The sequence below is a fragment of the Aotus nancymaae genome, unplaced genomic scaffold, assembly GCF_030222135.1.
Source record: "Aotus nancymaae isolate 86718 unplaced genomic scaffold, 86718_ANA_hifiasm-v0.15.2.pri h1tg000048l, whole genome shotgun sequence".
Lineage (NCBI taxonomy): Eukaryota > Metazoa > Chordata > Mammalia > Primates > Aotidae > Aotus > Aotus nancymaae.
This window is the reverse complement of record NW_026988462.1, coordinates 9,000,783-9,020,952: the sequence shown is the minus strand read 5'-3', so window position 1 is coordinate 9,020,952 and position 20,170 is coordinate 9,000,783. Positions and strand designations below refer to the sequence as shown.

General features: G+C 36.6%; 1 protein-coding gene across 2 annotated transcripts in view; it reads left to right on the top strand.

Annotated features, from left to right (window-relative positions):
• GPC5 (glypican 5) overlaps positions 1–20,170 on the top strand; it is a 1,393,669-nt gene that overhangs the window by 339,048 nt on the left and 1,034,451 nt on the right. For both annotated transcript variants that reach the window (XM_012456307.2, XM_064362249.1), the window contains exon 5: positions 14,253–14,378. In XM_012456307.2, coding sequence (XP_012311730.2) covers positions 14,253–14,378 — 126 coding nt within the window. The remainder of the gene's footprint in view (positions 1–14,252; positions 14,379–20,170) is intronic.

Here is a 20,170-nt window from a genome sequence, read left to right as displayed (position 1 = left end):
TGTTATTTTTTTCCCTTATTCCTTCCTGTCTCTGCTGTTAAGCACAATTATCAGCATAAAAGAGGTTCTTAATACCTATTTTTAGATTGCATTCCAGCCTGGGCAATAGAGCAAGATTCCTGTTCTCTCTCCCCCTTTCTCTTTCTCTTTCTTTAAAAAACAAAAAAGAAGCAGGATGGGTCCTTCATCGATAGCAAGAGTATCTAGCACTATCTTCTACTTTGGTATTCATGGTAAAGCACATTTTCAACATTTCAAATCTATCTATGCCATTCAAAATGTATAAAGGATACATATGTATAATAGGGGGAAATGGGAAGCAGGAAGCACCAAGAAGTTTTCAGATTTGTATCCAATGGCGTGGAACGGAAATGACAGAGCTGCCAAATCCCCCTCAATTGTCTTCAAACAAGTAGAGAAGACATGTCTCTAGAGTAGGATACACATGTGATAGAGACACTTCCTTTCCCTTTTTTATCTTCACTCCAAAACACAAATCCGATCAACCTTTTCCAGGGCACAAGGCTTCACTGTGATCTGTAGAATCACGTGTGGCTTCTTTTGCTTGGTACAACAAATGAGAATATGAAGATAGTTTCAAGGTATTTCTTTTTGTTTTTGTTTAGGCTCATATTTGTAGAACTATCGACTTTTAGATTAAGTTTCCTTCTCAGAAATGTGATTCATTCTGGTCTGAGGACTTTTGAAGTCAAGGAGTCTGAGGTTCACTTTTTGCTCTGTTGGTTTTACCCTCTTTCAGCAAGATTCTTGCTATATAGGAACACTGTAACTTTGGGATCTTGTAAACTGAGTAAAACCAAAGGATTTATAATCTTAAATGTATTTGGTTTGTCTACATTTTCCATTTAATGAGTATTTATATACAAGCATGTATATAAATACTCAAAGGATGCATAACCTTAATCCTTATCACAGAAACATATTTTAGATGGCATAATTAAGAAAAGGTCAATGATTTCTGGTCAGTAATATTCTAGGCCACCCATCAGAAACTGGGAATAAAAGGATACCTGGCTGACATGTAATATTCCACAGCAATATTTTTCAAAATGAAAATTACCAGAGTAATAGGAATAAAATTGAAGACTAAAATAACTTATTTTATCTGAGCATTGTTATTTATAGATTTCCTGGTGCTAATGCCTGTCTTTATGAAAGAGTTCAGGAACACAAGTATTTGGAATGAAAGATACAGAGTATCTGAAAATGCAAGCATGAACACTTTGTACTATGTATATACCATCCATTAGTCAGATAAATTTGTGAGTGGAGGTAAAATTGCAAAATGTGAAACATGAAGGAAGAATAAAGAAGACTTTTCATTGGCAGACTATTAAAGGGCAAGTATTTTATTAATGTTCTGCTAATGCTCAGAGAGGTTAATAATGTCTAGATTATATTCTCATCCCTTAAGTCACAAAGTTTATCGTTAAGATGTTAGCAGTCACAGAAAATATCTTATTGCCAAAGAGGGGAATATTCAGGATTTGACCTAAAATATTGAATCTCAAAATATAGGTTATTATTTTGACCTAAAATATTGAATCTCAAAATATAGGTTATTATTTTGAATCTCAAAATATAGGTTATTATTGTGTATTATTCACACAATAATGATTATTTGTGTGAATAGCATATATGAATATCATTAGATTTGACAATTGAAATATTAGTACCATGTTTTTTTAAACTAGTAGAATGAACAATTAATTGCATATTTTAATTAAAGTGAATAAAAAATTATAAGAGGTAAACAAGTTTTATCACTTCATTTTTTGTGATAGATGACCAGTTTCCCTAGTATTAGCTGACTGGTTTTAAATCTTGAACACTTGGTCTAGTGTTTATTTTCATTAATGGGTTGAAGTCCCGGTTTAAAGTCCTTTTTAATGGAGAACAGAGGTAGTGTTTTTTAAAGCACATTTTTACAACATAGGAAAACAATGTTAGAACTAATTTTGAAAACCTAGTTTTGACAACAGGTTTAAATCACTCTTTTTAGCGGAGGATGCTTTCAGAAAGGGTGTTTTTTATGGAGACATTAAGTGGTCATGTGTTGGGGTTGGAAGGTCTTTGAAAAGTGAGGAATGGAGGCATCCATCCTAATTGCATAGATGGCTATGAACTTCCAGCTCAGGGCTAGTATCAAATTACAAGAGAGTGCTAAACATGAAACACCTGTTTGAAAAGAACTCTGCAAAGGGTCTCTGAGGAAATCAGCCTGTTCTCTGAGCTCCTTTCCATCTCTTTCTTATTACTTTCCCTGTTGCTCCCCAGCCTACCATCTTAACCCCTTTGGTTTTGTTGAGAAATCACAGTAAATCTTCTAATAAAGGGGAATCATGTCATGTGAGGTAGATGACTTCCTACGTGGAGGGGAAAACGCGGAATCACCTAGAGAAAAAACAATCCTCCTCTTTGAGGAAGGTGCCGATCTTCAGGAAGTCACAGTTTTCATAGTGAGCAATGGGTTCAGGTGGGGTTCAGAGAGCAGACTTTGTGAGTTGCTCTTTTGGAAAAAATATTTTTTTTTCCTTTTGAATCAAATGTGAATGCCATGTGCTTGAAACACATTTTTCAACAGTGATAAATGTGCCATATATTGCATTGCTTCTCAGCGCTGTGTCCACCCTCTCTTCCCAGAAAGGGCCAAGAAACTAGACTTTCCCTCTCCATCTGACTGTAAAAGTTTAATGATTTTCAAGCATTTGCAATGAGAGTGGTGTCTGCTCTTTCTATTCTCTTAGAATAGAAATCTAATTTTTGTATTCTAAAGACTTCTGTAAATATTTTGTCAAACAAACAGACTGACTTAGGTGAGAATAACGTTAAATGATTAAATATAGATTTAGACCAGCAAGAGAAAATAGTTCTTATCTAGAAACCTGTAATTATATATTTCCTCTGCTGAGCAGGAGACTGACATTTTAAACGTCTACTGTTTGACAGCTGTGGTCAGTCATCTCTACAGGGTTGAGCCTGCTCATTAGTGCCACATTAACCTTCACTTTGCCTCAGGCCATTAACTAGCAAACTGCACATTTGACCTTTGTTCTGCAGATATTTTCAAACAGTGTGCTAGGCATTGCTTTTAATTTGGGTTCTGTATTATGTGTGGACTGACTTTAGGGGTAAAAAAAAAAAATCAATATATGTCATTAAGTAGAGAAACATGCCCTCTGAGACATTCCAGAGAGAAAAATCTCCATTTGAACATATGATTCTTCCTGGATACTTTTCTAGATAATTAGCTTTCATCAAAATTGGAAATAGTCTCTTCTGTGTTGTATTCGATGGAGAAAAGGAGGGGAGTGCACTATGTGACAATTTATAAATGTTTAAAATGAAACAAGTTCCTGTGAGATGAGGACATGGGATTGAGAGGTATGCCTTTTGAACCTCGTTTTGTTTCTAACAAGGTCTAATTAAATGAAGTGCAAGGTCAAATGTAGATAAGAGCCATAGGCCTTAAGGCAAACAGCTTGCTAAAAGATCAACAAAGTTTGAAGCTATGTCAGTCTTATAAATTAAAATGTAAATTTGCTTAGCGAAATATCGTCGTAGACTATGCTAATGTTGCTATATCCAGTTTATGTAATATTATACAGCTAATTAAAAATAAGACTATATTTATTAACCTGGAAAGGGTTCATCATATACCGTCATGTGAAGAAAATCCCATTTCATATATGTCTACAGCTTGGTACAGATTTTGTGAAACCAAACCATTTCTATAGCTCTCTGTCTTTCTATGTCGGTCTGTCTGTCTGCCTGCCTGTCTTCAGCTGCTTGTTAGTTTGCACATGGCAAAAGCTGAAGAATAAGATAAACACCAAGCTTTTATATTGGTTACCTCCAGTGAGGGTTGGAAAGACTGTGAAAGCATAGAATTGACTGGCTGGCCGTGTACCTTTTTATTATTTTACACCTTACTAAAAGATATATGACTTTTATAATTAAACATGATTAAAGTCAATTATAATAGTATAGCCAGTTGGAAGTGTTACTCAGTTTAACAGTAGTAATTGGCATTCCTTTGTCAACAGATTCAGAAACAATTACATCAGGGTGGATTGCATTCCCTTTTATATATATTTTTTACCATGTGATGTATCGGGAGACCTTTTTGGTGCTGTTGGCCTCAAGGGCATGGGAAGCAATGAAGCAATAACTATGCTAGTCCATGTTTCTCCCCTGCCTTCAGTAAGCTCAGGGCAAACAAGGCTGCAGGCTATGAATGAGCAATTGTGCTCCTTTTCCTACTTTACTATGCTAGCACAGGGTACAAAGCTGGGCATTAGCCAGTGATTACAATTTACCCCACTGCCTGCTTCCTGTGCCAGACATTTTAGACTGGTCAACATGTATAGATAACTCCTGTCTGAACATACTGCATTCTCAGGGCAGCTTTTTGTCAGCAAGAAGTGACGTGTCTGTTTTTTCTCATCTAACGATCTGCAAAAGAGTATGTTTTTGAAATGTGATAATTTCCATAAATGTTTGGAAACAGGTGGAAATATTCTTCTGTCTAAAGATGTATTCAACCTCAATTAATCAAATATCCAGTGTCAGCCAGATATTGCTAAGTATGATATTTTCAGTTAATTAATTAAACAGGATGTTGAAGTCTGTATCAAAAAATGCCTCACTAACTGATAACTAAGTGGCTTTTCATGAGTCTCTTTATTTCTCTCATTTTCACCTTAGTTATTTATAAGAGGGTTGGACAAAGTCACTGGTTCTCAAACTGCATGTTAGGCTCCTTTAGGAAGCTTTCAGAAAACCCAAATGCTCAGTTCCCACCCTGGACCAATAAATCTGATTGTTTGAGGGAGAACTCCAGGTGTACAGTTTGAAATGTTTCCTTGGTGATGACAGCGTGTAGATAGGACAGAGAGCTGCTGGAACAGTTGATCTCTAAGGCTCCTTCTATCTCTGCCTTCATAATGCAGCATATCTGTGATGTATTAATTATGATAGCTATCTTACACAGCAGTGCGACTAAATACTAATGTGTCACTATGTATTAATTTCAACATTACATATAAATAGGAGCTGTCTTGAGCTCGTTTAGTAGAGTCTGGCCCAGCTTGCTATCATATCTTATAGATTCCTTCTATTTTTCAATGCAACACACCAGAAAGGTCTCTCTGATATTTTGCCAGAATCCAGGAATAGGTCCCCTCATTTAAAGTTTCCCAAGCCACCTGTGCACTTAAAGAACTTTAAATTATCGCTATCCTTGTGGAAAATGTCTCTCTTGTAGGAGCTTTTAATTCTAGAAGCTGTTAAAAACTAAGACTTCATCTGGGGGCTAATTCAAAAAGAATTTGTTGAGCGCCTGTTGAGTACCAAGCTATGGTCCAAATCCTGGAGACCTGAGGAAGACATGGCTCTTGTCTTTAGGAAGCACGTTCACTAATTGGGAAGGGAGATTGGCAAACTGAGGAATGATAATGCTAGAGAGCAAGGGCTGTAATACAGCCATAGTCAGGTGCTAGATGAGAATGGAGGATGAACCAATTGCTACACCCGTTGGTCAGGGAAGGAGCTGAAGAGGAGGTGAGGTTTAAGCAGGATCTTGAAGGAAGGGTAGGAGTTGAGAGTAAAGTAGAAGGAGAAGGCAGTTCTGCGGGGAGGAAACTGGATGTGCTAAGCCTGGAAACTTCTTCAGCAAATATTGAGTTGTTTTATGCAATGTGTGTGTAAGCGTGTGGGCCTTGGCTGGTGTGTGTGCATAGAGAGAAAGGGGACTGTCATGGAATGAGGCTTAGGGTAAAGGGTCGAGAGTTCTTATGCCGTGGCAAAATATTTTATTGTTTCTTATTTTTTAAATTTTGTATAGCTACAGTGGGTAAAAGTGCAGTTGCATTACATGGGTATGTTGTGTAGTGGTGAAGTCTGGGCTTTTAGTGTAACTGTCATCCAAACAGTGTACATTGTACGCATTTTGCATACCTCACCCCACTTCCACCTCCCACATTTCTGAGTCTCCAGTGTCTATTATTTCACTCTCTATGTCCACGAGTACCCATTGTTTAGCTCCCGCTTACGAGTGAGAACATGTGATGTTTGAATTTTCTATTTTTTTTTTTCTTTTTAAGATGGAGTCTCGCTCTGTTGCCCAGGCAGGAGTGCAATAGCAGAATCTTGGCTCACTGCAACCTCTACCTCCTGGGTTCAAGCAATTCTCCTGCCTCAGCTTCCTGAGTAGCCAGGACTACAGGCACGTGCCACCACACCCAGCTAATTTTTTTTTTTTTTTATAAAAAACAGGGTTTCACTGTTTTAGCCAGGATGGTCTTGATCTCCTGACCTCATGATCTGCCTGCTTCAGCCTCCCAAAGTGCTGGGATTACAGGTGTGAGCCACCGCGCCCGGCCTGATATTTGACTTTCTGTTTCTGATTAATTTCACTTAACATAATATCCTCCAGTTCCATCAATGTTGCTGTAAAAGAAATTATTTCATTCATTTTTATGGCTGTATACTATTCCATTGTGTATATATACCACATTTTTATTCAGTCTCCCATTGATGGACACTTAGGTTGATTTCATATCTTTGGTTTTGTGAATAGTGCTGCAATAAACATATGAGTACAGGTATCTTTTTGATATAATAATTTATTTTTCTTTAGGTAAATACCAAATAGTGGGATTGCTGGGATAAGAGGATTTCCAAATACCAAATAGTCGGATTTCCTTTGGGAAATACCCAATAGTGGGATTGCTGGATCAAATAGTAGTTCTATTTTTAGTTCTTTCAAAACTCTCCGTACTGTTTTCCATAGAGGTTGATTTAATTTATATTTCTACCAACAGTGTATAACTGTGCCCTTTCTTCACAGCTTTGCCAACATCTGTTATTTTTTGACTTTTTAATAAAGACATTTATATAAATGGGTTAGGATTTTAAAAGCGGGGAGCAGAGAAGTTGTATATCTCAATTCTTTTTCTTTTTTTGGAGACAGAGTCTCACTCTATTGCCCAGGCTGGAGTACAGTGGCACAATCTCAGCTCACTACAACCTCTGCCTCTTGGGTTCAAGCGATTCTCTTGCCTCAGCCTTCCGTGTAGCTGGGATTACAGGTACTCATCAATGTGCCCAGCTAATGTTTGTATTTTTAGTAGAAACCAGCTTTTGCCATGTTGGCCAGGCTGATCTCAAACTCCTGACCTCAATTGATTCATCTGCCTCAGACTCCCAAAGTGCTGGGATTGCAGGCATGAACCACAGTGCCCGGCCTGTATGGTTCATTTCTAATGCTGATTCTGTATTCAGCTTCAAAAATAGAGGCAAAGGGACCAAATGCCACACTGTTACAAGCCCAAACTAGAAATTACCCATTTTTATTTGTCCAGACCATAGAGGCTTTGAATAAATATTCAGATGAGGAACATTTTCCTATTTTCTTTTAAATATTGTCAAACTGTTACTCTTAATATTTATATTTCATTTCTGTGTACTAGAGATATTTCAAGGACAAGATGAGCAACTGACATATGAAACAAAGTCCCTAAAGGATAATTAGATGGGACTGTTAACATCTCCCTGCGTTTATTATGATCCTAATTTTAACGAGAAATATTCTCATAACTGTAGAGAAATAATTGGATGAATGTAGTCACTGTCCCAGCAACTTACATTTCCAGTCTTTCTAAGAATATAATATTTTGTTCGTTGAAATATTTCATGTAAAACTGGAAAAGGAGTGGTGTAGTAGGTTGTGGTGTAGTGGTGTAGTGGTGTAGTAGGTTGAGCACTGAGCTGGGAACTGAGATGTGAATTCTGATAACAGGACCAACATTAGTTGGCTCTGTGGCAGTAGGTAAGGTAATCTTTTTGACCAGTTCACTATGACTACTAGTGTTTTAATCCCCTTCTTTACCACCATCTCAATTATATTTTTTAATAAATATTCTGACTGTAGATCCCTGGTTCTTCAATGCAACTACATTTTGCAACACTGCTCTTAATTCCCGCCACCTAAACCCTGCCAAACACAGGATATAGTGTTCCAAAGTAGGATCTCCCTCTAATTTCTGTCTTTACAAACCAAAACCCATCTTAATATGAACACAGACTTTCTTCCCTTATTTTAACCTCAGAAAACTTAAAGTTAACCACTCTGTTTTCAATAGCCCTTCCTCTCTGTCTTTTGCGAATTTCTGATTAATCAATTATTAATTTTCTTTTCCTATTGTTGTATAACCAAGAGAGACTAACTTACAATGCGATGGCAAACTACCCCAACATAACATTGGTTTAGAACAATAACACTGTGTTTCTGTTTAGAACCTGTGCCTTTTCAGATCAGTGGCCATTACTGCTTAAGTTGCCTAGGCTTTAGGACCCAGAATGACAGAGCAGCCTTCCTCGGAAACATTGCCAATCGTCGTGCTAGAGGGAAACGGAAGCTGGCAGAGCCTTGTTAGCTCCTTCAGCCTAGAAGGAGCATACGTAAATGCTGCCTACATTTATTCCAACCCCAAACAAGTCCCATGACCAAAGCTAACTTCCAAGCAGCTGTGTGCCCAGAAGGTAAACAATTAGAATATCCAGAAACACACTAATAAACACAAAGTCTTATATCCTTCTCTTTAGACCCAAATATCTTCAAATGTCTTCCACATTGAAATGAGCATACACATGAACAAGTCTTTAATTTTTCTTTCTCAGAATCTCCACTTAAGAGTTTCCCATGCTCTTTCTAGTGCTCATTGTACAGCAAATGTGAAGTCTGTTGCTTTACTTCCAATGCTTTAATTCCTCTATTAGTTTGCTAGGGCTGCCATAACAAAATATCACAGACTGGGTGGCTTAAACAACACAAATGAATTTCCTCAACAGTTCTGGGCTTAAGGGTTCAAGATCAAGGTGTCGGCAGGTTTGGTTCTTCAGAGGCTTCTGTCATTGGCTTGCAGATGGCTGCCTTCTCCCTGTGTTTTCATGTGGCCTTTTCTCTATGCCTGCATGCCCCTGGTGTCTCTTCTTCTTCGTATAAGGACACCAGTCATATTGGATTAGCACTTACCTATATGAACTCATTTAATTCTGATTCTTTCTTTTTTTGTTTTTTTTGAGATGGAGCCTCAATCTCACCTAGGCTGGAGTACAGTGGCACAATCTTGGCTCACTGCAGTCTCCTTCTCCCGGGTTCAAGCAATTCTCTGCCTCAGCCTCCCTAGTAGCTGGGATTACAGGCTCCCACCACCACACCTGGCTAATTTTTGTATTTTTAGTAGACACGGGGTTTCACTGTCTTGGCCAGGCTGGTCTTGAACTCCTGAATTCCACCCGCCTCGGCCTCCCAAAGTGCTGGGATTACAGGCATGAGCCACCACTTCTGGCTCTCCTTTTTTATTTTTTCAAATTTTATTTTTTATATGTATATATATACAGGGTCAGACTATGTTGCCCAGTCTGGTCTCCAACTCCTAGGCTGAAGCAGCCCTCCTTTCTCAGCCTCTCAAAGTGCTAGGACTATAGGCATAAGCCCTGATTATTTCTTTAAAGGCCCTGTCTCCAAATACAGTTAGGATTTTAATTGTATGACCTCCTGTCACTACCACAAACAGTTATGAATTTTTTCATAATAAAATAAAATAAAAACTCATCATTTTTTGTGGTGGTGGCACGAGGTGATACAATTCAGTCCATAAGAATTGTGGTCACCACATATGAAGGACACTTTCAGAATTTTATTTAACCTCTCAGAATGGCATTTTGTACTGTGAAGAATCTTTCTAATTTCAAATTCACTCGCTCTTTAGTTTTCATAGTGCTTTAACTTTGAGGTTTTCTTCCTTTGCTCTTTCCACTTTCAGCTCTCTTTGGCTTTTTATTGCTGCATATTACTTTCCTGAGGGATTTTCTCCATGTCCATTATTTTAGTCACTACCTGTCTGGGTGGTGGGTGTCACATCACATTTCCAGTCCACTAAGTTCCAAGGTCACATCTTTAACACAGACTTTCATGATATGCATAGTTCTTGAACCAGTAGCATAAACACCACCTGCATGCTGCTTTGAAATGTGCAACCTTGAGCCCTGCCCCAGAACTACTAAATCTGAATCTGCATTTTGGTAAGATCCCCTGATGAGATGTACCCCTGGTAAGTTTGAAAGCAGCATTCTATTTGATTTCTCTATCTAGACATTCCAAAGAAATCTCAAACTGAACATGTTAAGAATGAAATCATTAATTCCTTAGTCTTCACTCATTTATTAATTTGATGACTGTTTATTGGGGCTACGATATGCAACACCACTGCTCTATGATTTATAGCAGTGAACAAAACAAACAAAATAAACAAAATGTCTGCCCGCCTGAATCTTTCATGCTAGAGCCTGGAGACAGATGAAAACAATGAAGCCCGATCAATCCGTATATTACATGCATAGGTGGCTAGAAAGTGATGTGTGCCTTGGAAAGATGAAAATATTGAGCAAGATAAAAACGATCATAAGTATAATGTGGGACACTGAGAAGGTGAGATTTCTCTTCTTTTATTTCTTATCTTGGGAATGACATGACCATCTCCTCACATGAGCAGGGGAAAATGCAATTAGAAATTGTGTGTATTATCTTAACACTCTTCCTTTAACCTGTCAATTCTGGATTTCTAATGTCCTTCACATCTTTCACTTGTTTTTCTGTTCACTAACAGGCTCTTTCTCACCTCCTCAGCTTTTCCCCTTCTCCATCATAGCCACCTAAGTGATCTCACTGCTTTTCTACTCCCAAAGTGCTGCCATGATGATGATGACGCCTGCTTGCTGGAAAACTTAATGATTCCGACTGCCTTTTGAATAAAACAGAAACATCTTATGATGATCAGTAAGACTGATGAGAAAATGGTTTCTTCTTATCATTTTACTATAATTCATTCCCATAAACACAGTCCCCACAAATGAAACTGCGTACAACCTGTATTTTCTTTCCTCTTACCCTTACTCATCCTGGCTTTTTGCTTGGTTTGCTTGTTTATTTTTCATTGAACACTGAAGTGCTACCTTCTTTTGTAAATATCTTCTCCATGCATTAAAATTAAAATCTTTTCTCTGCATTAAAATACCTCTCTGTATTAAAATTTTGCACTATTAACACTGTCTTATTATTATTATTATAGGTTTTCCTCAGAATATGTGTTCTTAGAAGGCAGGGGCTCTCTTGCGTACCTGTGAATCCTTAATGCCCATAAAAAACTTAGTACTCAGTAGTGTTTATTACTTTGTGACCAACAACTGATAGGCCATGCTTCATAGAATGAGTGGAAATCTTCTAGGATACAATCGTTTCGGAATAAATATGTGCAAAGATACGAAGGTGTGTTTGGGAAACAGAAAGTACCTCACTTTTGTGGGACCCTAAAGTATGATTTGGGTTATTGCTGAAATTAAGATGGGAAGGTACTTTGCACATCTTTCCAAGAAACTTGGATATCATGCTGTGGAGAAGCCTTTGAAGGACTTTAAGTGAGTAATGTTGTAACCGGGGTGGGGCGCAGGGGCTCAGCTCCCTCCCCATCAATTGCCAAAGATGTAACCGGGATGGGAGCAGAGCTGCAGGGGCATCCCAAAGACGCTTCCAGTTTAATGCAGACGCCCAATCTCTTGTGCCCAGGTCCTTTGCCTCTCTTGCCCCAGGAACGGGGGAAGGAGCCCTGGAGGCCTGGTGAACTGTTGGAATAAATATCACGGACCCAAAATAATTTAGCAGAGAGAGATTTATTAGGCAGAGAGAGAGAGAAAGAGAGAAGGAGCAAGAGAGCTCCCAGGCTGCCCTGGGAGGGGAATCCGGAGGGGATATCCACACAGGTAAGGGGCAGTGGGTTTTTAACGCTGAACTTATTCCCGTCCCATTTATGTTCTCGTCCGATGAGAGAAGGTCTTTCAAACTTCCTCTGAAGTGATTGGTCTTTGACCTTGATACTGGATTGGCTGCTAGGTCCACAACAGAGGCCCTTCCTTCTAGAGCTTTGGGAGGGCTTTTTGAACAAATAAGCTCACCTGGAATTTCCATCTAGCCCCGTGGGAAAGTCAAAGAATTTTATGTTGCCGGATGGGAAGTAGATGGAGGCATGGCGCTGGGAAGCGCTTGCTTTTGAAACCATGCCCCTTGTGGACTCGGTTTTCCTTAACACAGTCCCTCAACATGATCTGTGGAATATCAAATTTGAATTTTAGCAAGTGGCTGTTATTGAGAATGAGAAGAGATTGGAAGGATGTCATCTTAGGGTAGTAAGTCCAGAGAAAGAGGGTAAGGGCTTGGACTAATGCAAAGGCAGTACAGCCATGGGAAGGAGGACTGGAAAAGAAAGACACATCGCTTTCCCCCTGAGGATCTATTGATTGTGAAGGGAGAAGTGAACCTGGTCCTGCCCACCAGGACTGAAGTAGTTGATTTAGGGTCCATAAAAATATATTCAGTTTTTCATCATCAGTTTAAAAGTCTCAACATTCCCTCAATTTGGGCCTGGTCTGTTCACTTCTAGAAGATCCTTTGATTCCAAACAGGTGATCATTTATATTGAATAAAATTTAGGACAGGAGTCACATATTCTGCCATTCATTAAACCCCACCTTTCTAAAAAAGAATTAGTCTGCTTCCTCAATTATGTTTTGGTAGCTGCAACATATAAATTGATATTTGTTCATGCATTCCAATTAGTAGAGATATGGCCATCTTTGAGGGACTTATTTTCTGGCAAAGGAAACTGACTTAAAGTAGTAAATATGTGATATACTTACTGTGCTATCAAGAAAATAAAGCCTTTGTTGTCATCAATCTAAGTTAGAGTTAAGTCAGATTTGTGCTTTTTGCAACCACTTTATCACTTATCTTGTCCAGATTTTCTAAAAACTTGTTTAAATACTCACCAAATACTTGTACTAAAAACTTTTTATTTTCTTATATTCTGAGTTTTGATGTTACATATTTGAAAATAATATTTATCTTTTTTTGCAAATCAACTCCAGCAATATTCACAAATAGTTCTTTAAAAACCAATAAGCCTGTATCCAGCCTGGGCAGCATGGCAAGGTATCATCTCTTAAAAAAATAAAATAAAATAAAATAAAAATAATAGGAGAGATGACTAAAAATTAATGAAATTGAGCAACAGAGCTGAAGAAATGAAATTTCATTAAAAAAAAGTTACTCCAGCTATAATTTAGAATTACCCTTCTTTGATCTCATTTTTAAACAAATTATATTTTAAATTTTAATGAGGAATGGCGTTTCATAATGCTACATTTTAACTGCTTATTCCATGGATTTCTAAAGTTTACTTTCCTTCCAACATTTCCTTCTTCTGCCCCTTCCTCTGATCTAGAGAGCATCTCCTATGATCAGGCTAGGGCTTTTCATTTCTTTTTCCAAAACAATTGTGTATGTCAAAAAAAAAATCATAATGAAGGCCTTTAGGGCTTGGCCTTTTGAAATGTTAAAACTCAAGTTCTTGGTTTTCCAAAGCGTTGGTTTTAGAACTCCAAAGTTTTTGCTTTCTAAGTTAAAACAAAACAGAACAAAAAAAACCTACTTTTTGTTGAATTTTCCTCCCATAATTGATATGGAGAAGCAAAATAGTGTGGGAGGAAAAAATCTTAGTTAATATTTTGAATATTATTCCTTTCATTAACTTTTATTTTCATGGTTCTGAAATATCTTGCATTTCTGGGTTTTGGGTTATATTTAATAAAGACATTACTTTATGCTCTTAGATCCCAAGAATATCCAAATAGGAAAATAACCTAGTACACTTTTCATCAGTAAGCGATCGCTTGGCATGTTGTAAGTCTCTGATATTTTCCACAGGGAAAAGAAAATTATTGATACGCTTATAGTGGCTTAGATGACAGCAGATAGTGAGAACTTTTAGGGAGACTAAATGATGTGATGTCTGTCTGTGTGCGTCAGTACGTACTATTCCCAACCTCTTGGATGTGGAGTTATATAAGATTCATACCCAGTGAACACTTTTATTCCAAGAATAATTTCAAATACTAGCTTTTTTTAAAAAAAAAGATAATGTGTTTTCATCATAGTGGTAAGAAAAGTATTTAAAATATATGAAAATAAATAGAGAAAAAAATTATATTCTAAATATTATGCATAACAATATAAAAATTACATCCTAAACATTATGTATGACAATATATATCATTTTTGATGGCCTTTATTGTGAATGTTTGGTTTTAACTGTTTTCTTTCTTCTTCCATTTAGAGAATTTATCAACAGCCTTCGACTGTACAGGTCATTCTATGGAGGTCTAGCTGATCAGCTTTGTGCTAATGAATTAGCTGCTACTGATGGACTTCCCTGCTGGAATGGAGAAGACATAGTAAAAAGGTATTTTATGTAGTCTGTGAAAACCTGATTACTTCCATCTTTGCTTTCTTCTCCTGAATCTTAAGGGGATTACTTCAGTCTTAACTTTGTCACACAGTTTACAGTCTACCTTAAATATTTACCTTTAGTTGGTTAAAAAACAAAGAAGAGAACAACAAAACTTGATCCTTTTAGGTATCTTAAAACTATAATAGCATTCTGTGGTACTTTGAAAATCTTCTCTCTCACCTATCTGTGACTTACCCAACAATCCTAATTTTGAATTAAATACCATTTATTTTTTATCTGGTCTGTCTGTTGTTAACCAAATATTGTATTTCTTTTTAGTTTAAATTCATGAATATTAGAAAGTGAGGAAATTAAGTGAAATGTGAATACCTATACAAAGATTCATTGGCATATGGATATATGTCTCAACTATGTTAATATGGTCCATCCTACAATGGTCTGATAGAAAGAAAGAAAGAGAGCATGTGTGTGTGTGTGTGTGTGTGTGAGAGAGAGAGAGAGAGAGAGAGAGAGAGAAGAGACGGACTGTGTAATAGTGGGGGCATATATATCTATATATATCTGTTTGAGGCATTGTCAGTTATTCTCAGGCTTAGGAGTGAAACTCCACTTTTACTTTTCTTTCCTCCCAGTCTAGAATTTCTTTGACAGTTTCTTTTCCTTTATTTCCTGACTGTACTTTCAAGCAATCTCCTGACCTTGAGAAACTCATAAATTCTCCCTCTGTGGTCAATTAAACTGGTTGGGGAAAAGTCCCTTGATTTGCCAATTCTGGTGGTTATTATAGAATGTAGGATAATGAGGTTTTGTGTTTGAATTTGAATCTGTTAAATTATAAAATAAATATATTTTTATTTATACATTTAACTTTCTGGATTTGAACCATTAAAAAGTATACTTTGGATTTGAATCTATTAAAAATGTATTTTTGAGCAATCTACAAAAAAAGAGAGATGGGGTGTTAAGCTTTCTGACTGATATGGTTTGGCTGTGTCTCCAACCAAGTATCATCTGGAGTTGCAGTCCCCGTAATCTCCATGTATCCTGGGAGGGACCTGGTGGGAGGTAATTTAATCATAGGGATGGTTTCCTCCATCCTGTTCTATGGATAGTGAGTTAATTCTCAAGAGATCTGATGGTTTTATAAGAGGTTCCCCCTTCATTGTGCACATATACTTCTCTTTGCTGTCGCCTTGGGAAGAAGGAGAAGCATGTTTGCTTCTCCTTCCACCATGATTGTAAATTTCCTGAGGCCTCCCCAGCCACGCTGAACTGTGAGTCAATTAAACTTCCTTCCTTTGTAAATTACCAAGTCTTGGTATTTCTTCATAGCACTATGAAAACGGACTAATATATTGACTTACAAATAAACCTGCTCTATATGCATATAGGTGGTTAAGTTACCACAAAAGTGATGAGTTTATTTAAAATGTTATTTAGCAAATTAACTTTGCTATGATATACATATATGATAATCAATTTTTAATAGAAATTTATATAACAAAGCTGTTTATATATTTCTGGGTGATCATTTTCATTATAGTTAAAAGCTACATTTTTGAAATATTAAATGATTATTTTATTAATATCCTAACTGAATATCTGAATATCTCATAGAGACTTAGAGTTCAAAGAAAAAAATTATTGAAGACAAAATCTGTATTTAAATGTAAATAAAATAAATATTTGGCTGATATGGCTAGTGCTCTTTATTATGCACCTTGGAGGTTGCAATGTAAGAATTTTGCAAATATTTCTTTATTGCTTTTACTGAGAGAAGTAATAGCATTCTCATACTTTGAGTTCTTAGTGTATTCAGGTCAATTTCTGCTTCTTAGATCTAGTAATTAAATTCTACTTTGACATAATTTTTTTTCAAATTGTTCAAACTGGAATAGAACTTTTTGTATATTTCTACAAAGATTAAAGAGAAACTCATGGTGATTAATAAAATACTTATTATATAATATACATATAGTTAATATATTAAATTATATTATGTTGTATTATATTATCTGAATCTACAGCTGCTAGAACCTTAGTTTGAATTTGTCCTATTCCTTTCTTTATTAGTTGGTCTGGGGTTTGTGTAATGGGAGATACTGTTGGAGAAATCAATGATTTGGGAAAACCTTTTAGAGTGATAGTATATTCAGCTAAAAGAATATATTTTATTCTACATAATATATTTTTAAAGACCTCATTCATGGATTATGAATTTTAAAAAAGCACATCGTTAACAAGGATTCTCCATGAAAACCGTCCACATTTCTGAGAAGCGAAGTGTGTGCTTCTTAGTATTTTCCTTTGCTTCCAGCTCACGCCTTCCCTTTCCTGTACCACCATGAACTCCTGTCTTATTAGCCACTTCTAAGTGCACAGAGACTCCAGTCTCTTGTGAACAAGCTTCACTGTGCCTTTAACTGTCTTCGAACAATTATTCCAACCTCATCACCTTAATGGACATTTTCTCTTTCTTGAGCATATTTTTCTCTTCCATTTCTGTCTCGTGGGTCCCCAATCTATTCCTGTGCCCTTTGGTTCTCTGGGCCAGCAGATGAGCCTCACACACTCCTACCATCTCTAAGGCTACTTCCAGAATGAGTACATTTAACCTGATTATTCTATTGCAGTGAACTGAGGGTTTCAGAACCATAGTTTTATTCCCCTAATCCTTCACTTTTAATCCCCCAAGTAAGTTGATTGGGCTATATCTTTTTTCTATTTGAGATTGAGAAAACTCTTTTGACTTAAAAAATTAACTGAAATTTTAATTTTATTCATGGCTCAGTCAATTCTTTAATGTTTTTTCATTTTTAATTTTTATGTGTACACAGCAGGTATATATGAGGTACATGTGATATTTTGATACAGGCATGCAGTGTCTAATAATCACATTAGGGTAAATGAGGTATCCATCACCTCCAGCACTTATCATTTATAAACATTCCAATTATACTTTTAAATACTTTAAAATGTACAATAAATTATTGTTGACCGTAGTCACCCTGTTGTGCTATCCAATACTAGATTTTATTCATTCTATCTAACTATATTTTTGTCATTAATTAGCCACATTACCCTCCTCCTGCTACCCTTCCCAGCCTCTGGTAACCATCCTTCTATTCTCCATCTCCGTGAGTTCAATTGTTTTAATTTTTAGCTCCCACAAATGATTGAGAATATGTAAAGTTTATCTTTCAGTGCCTGGCTTATTTCACTCATCATAATGTCTTCCAGTTCCATCCCCTTGATATAAATTTAGAATGGGATTTTTTTTTCCTCAATACCAACTCATTGGTAAAATGTAAGTATCCATCAATTCTGGTTGATTGATTATGGTATCATGAAATATTACATAGCAGTCAAAATAATACATATGTATATCTGCTACTGTGGAATGATGTCAAATAATTAAACAAAATTAGCTAGAAACAGGATAATATATATTTTACCAGCAGATTTGAAAAAATAAAATAGATATAATATTGGTTCTGCATAGAATATTTCTGGAAAGTGACAAGGAAATTGTTAACATGCCTGAATTTAGGAGAAAGTACTAGGGGGCGAGGGGGGAGTTTTATTTTTTAATTTGTATTGTACATACTTATTTTAAATGAAAACAGGTGTTATAGTGATACAAGAATTATGGGCCATTATTGTTTTTTAAGTTTTATAGTTCTCTAAATAAGTAAAAATTCACATTGCAAAAAGTGCTATTCATACATTTAGTTTCTACTAATTCAGATTTTCCTAGTGATTTTGTGATATGGTTTTGTCAAAGCATTAATACATATGCTTCATAACTACTGGATTTATCTAGGAGAGTTTCTAAATAAAGTCAAGTCCTGATCACTGTTAGAATCTTAAATTAATAACCACTTTCTTGTCGAGAAAAAAGTGAAGTATAGCAGTGATCTGTGGTGAAAAGCTCTAAGCAATCCTCATGTATGATACTCATTTCAGATACCTGCACTTAGTTGAGGTAAATAATGCCATTTGATTTTGAGGAAATGGATACCAAGTAAATGTATAGCACATTTGGGGATGATAGTATGTTGTCCTTTCTTTATGATAGGTTATAATACTCACTGGGTTCATTCTAGAGGAATTAAGCCAAACGCATCAATAGGCTAAATTGGTGGCCAAGATTAAGTCTATTCTTCATTGCAAAAGTGAAGCAATTATTTTGGCAAGATTTCTTCTCCCGCAGCATTTTTAAAGAGGTGACTGATATGATTATTTATGTGCACAGACATTCTGCTTCAAAGACTAGGAGAGCCATGTAGACTATTTTAATATCATGATAGTCCTTTAAAGTTGTGTGAAATCACCTATGTGCTGATCAAAAGAGGTGGAATTCCTTTGTGATTGAAGATGAAAATGTCTCAAATATTTGTAGCATATAAAGAGTTTAATTTTTGAAACAAAATCTATTTAATTCAAATAACTTTGAAGACTGTATTCATATTATATACTGTAACACTGAGGTCAACAGTTCAAACAATTTCTGATTTAATATAAAAATATTATTGAAATGCATGTAGTCTGTATCTCTTAAAGTCTCTTTTATCTCCCGCTCCTGTCTCTTCATTACAAAACAAGATTGTTCTCTGAAAGGCATGTTAGTCTTTGTTCAGTTCTCTGTGATTACAAAGTGATTGTTTGATGATTCCTTCTTTTCTTTCTGGGCATTGAAGTTCGAGTGACAGCTCCTTAATTACCAGGGTTTCCTTTTCCCTTTTGATGAACAGATAATCCTATAACTCTCCCTCAATCTCCAGGAATTGACCTCCACAATGACTCTTAAACTAGCCAGTGTCTGTTAAGTACCTTTTCCAGTAAAACTCTCAAACCATGTTTTTCCTCTGCTTTTATACCGACACAACAATCATCAACACAAAAGACTTCAGTGACCAAAGGTGTGGGTTTTGTTCACCACACACCAAGCATCCAAAACCAGATGAGTGTCCTCAAATTCAGTTCTGACACTATCTACCTGGAGATCCCACAGGCTGGGAGCTTAGTCCCTAAGACTGCCCCCTCTTTCAGACACCAGTTGCAAGTCCCAGCCTCCAGAACTTCTAACCAACTGGCTTCAAGTTGGGGTTTCTACAATCACCTCTTTGGGTTCAATTAATTTGATGGAGCATGTCATGAAATTCAGAGAAACACTTATATTTCCCAGTTTATTATCGAGGATATTACAAAGGATACAGATGCAGAGATGCCTAGGACAAGGTATGGGGAAAGGGTGAGGAGCTGCAGTGTCCTCTCTGTGCAGCTGCCCTCCAAGAACTTCCCTGTGTTCAGCTATCCAGAAGTTCTTTCAACCTTGTTCTCTTGAATTTTTATGGAGACTTCATTATGGAGACATGATTAATTTTGCCATTGGCCATTGGTGGTCAACTTGACCTTCAGCCCCTCTCCCCTCCCTAGACATTGGTTGGTGGGTGGGGCTGAAAGTCCCAACCCTCTAATCATGCCTTTGTCTTTCTGAAGTGTCAGTCAACCTTAGCATACAAAAAGACAGCACTTTGACGATTCTAAGAATTTTAGCATACACCAAGAAACAGGGAAGAAGACCAAATATATATTTCACAATGTCATAGCACTTTGGTAAAATTAATATGCCACATTCTTTCTACTTCGTCTTAAGTTTATGTTCCTGACTACTTCTTTCATCCTCTAGTCTTCTCTTTTCTGGCTTTATGATAAGCTGACCCTTTTCCTCAACTGGTTGTGCTTGAGTTTAAAAATCAGATACAATAGAAAACTTCATA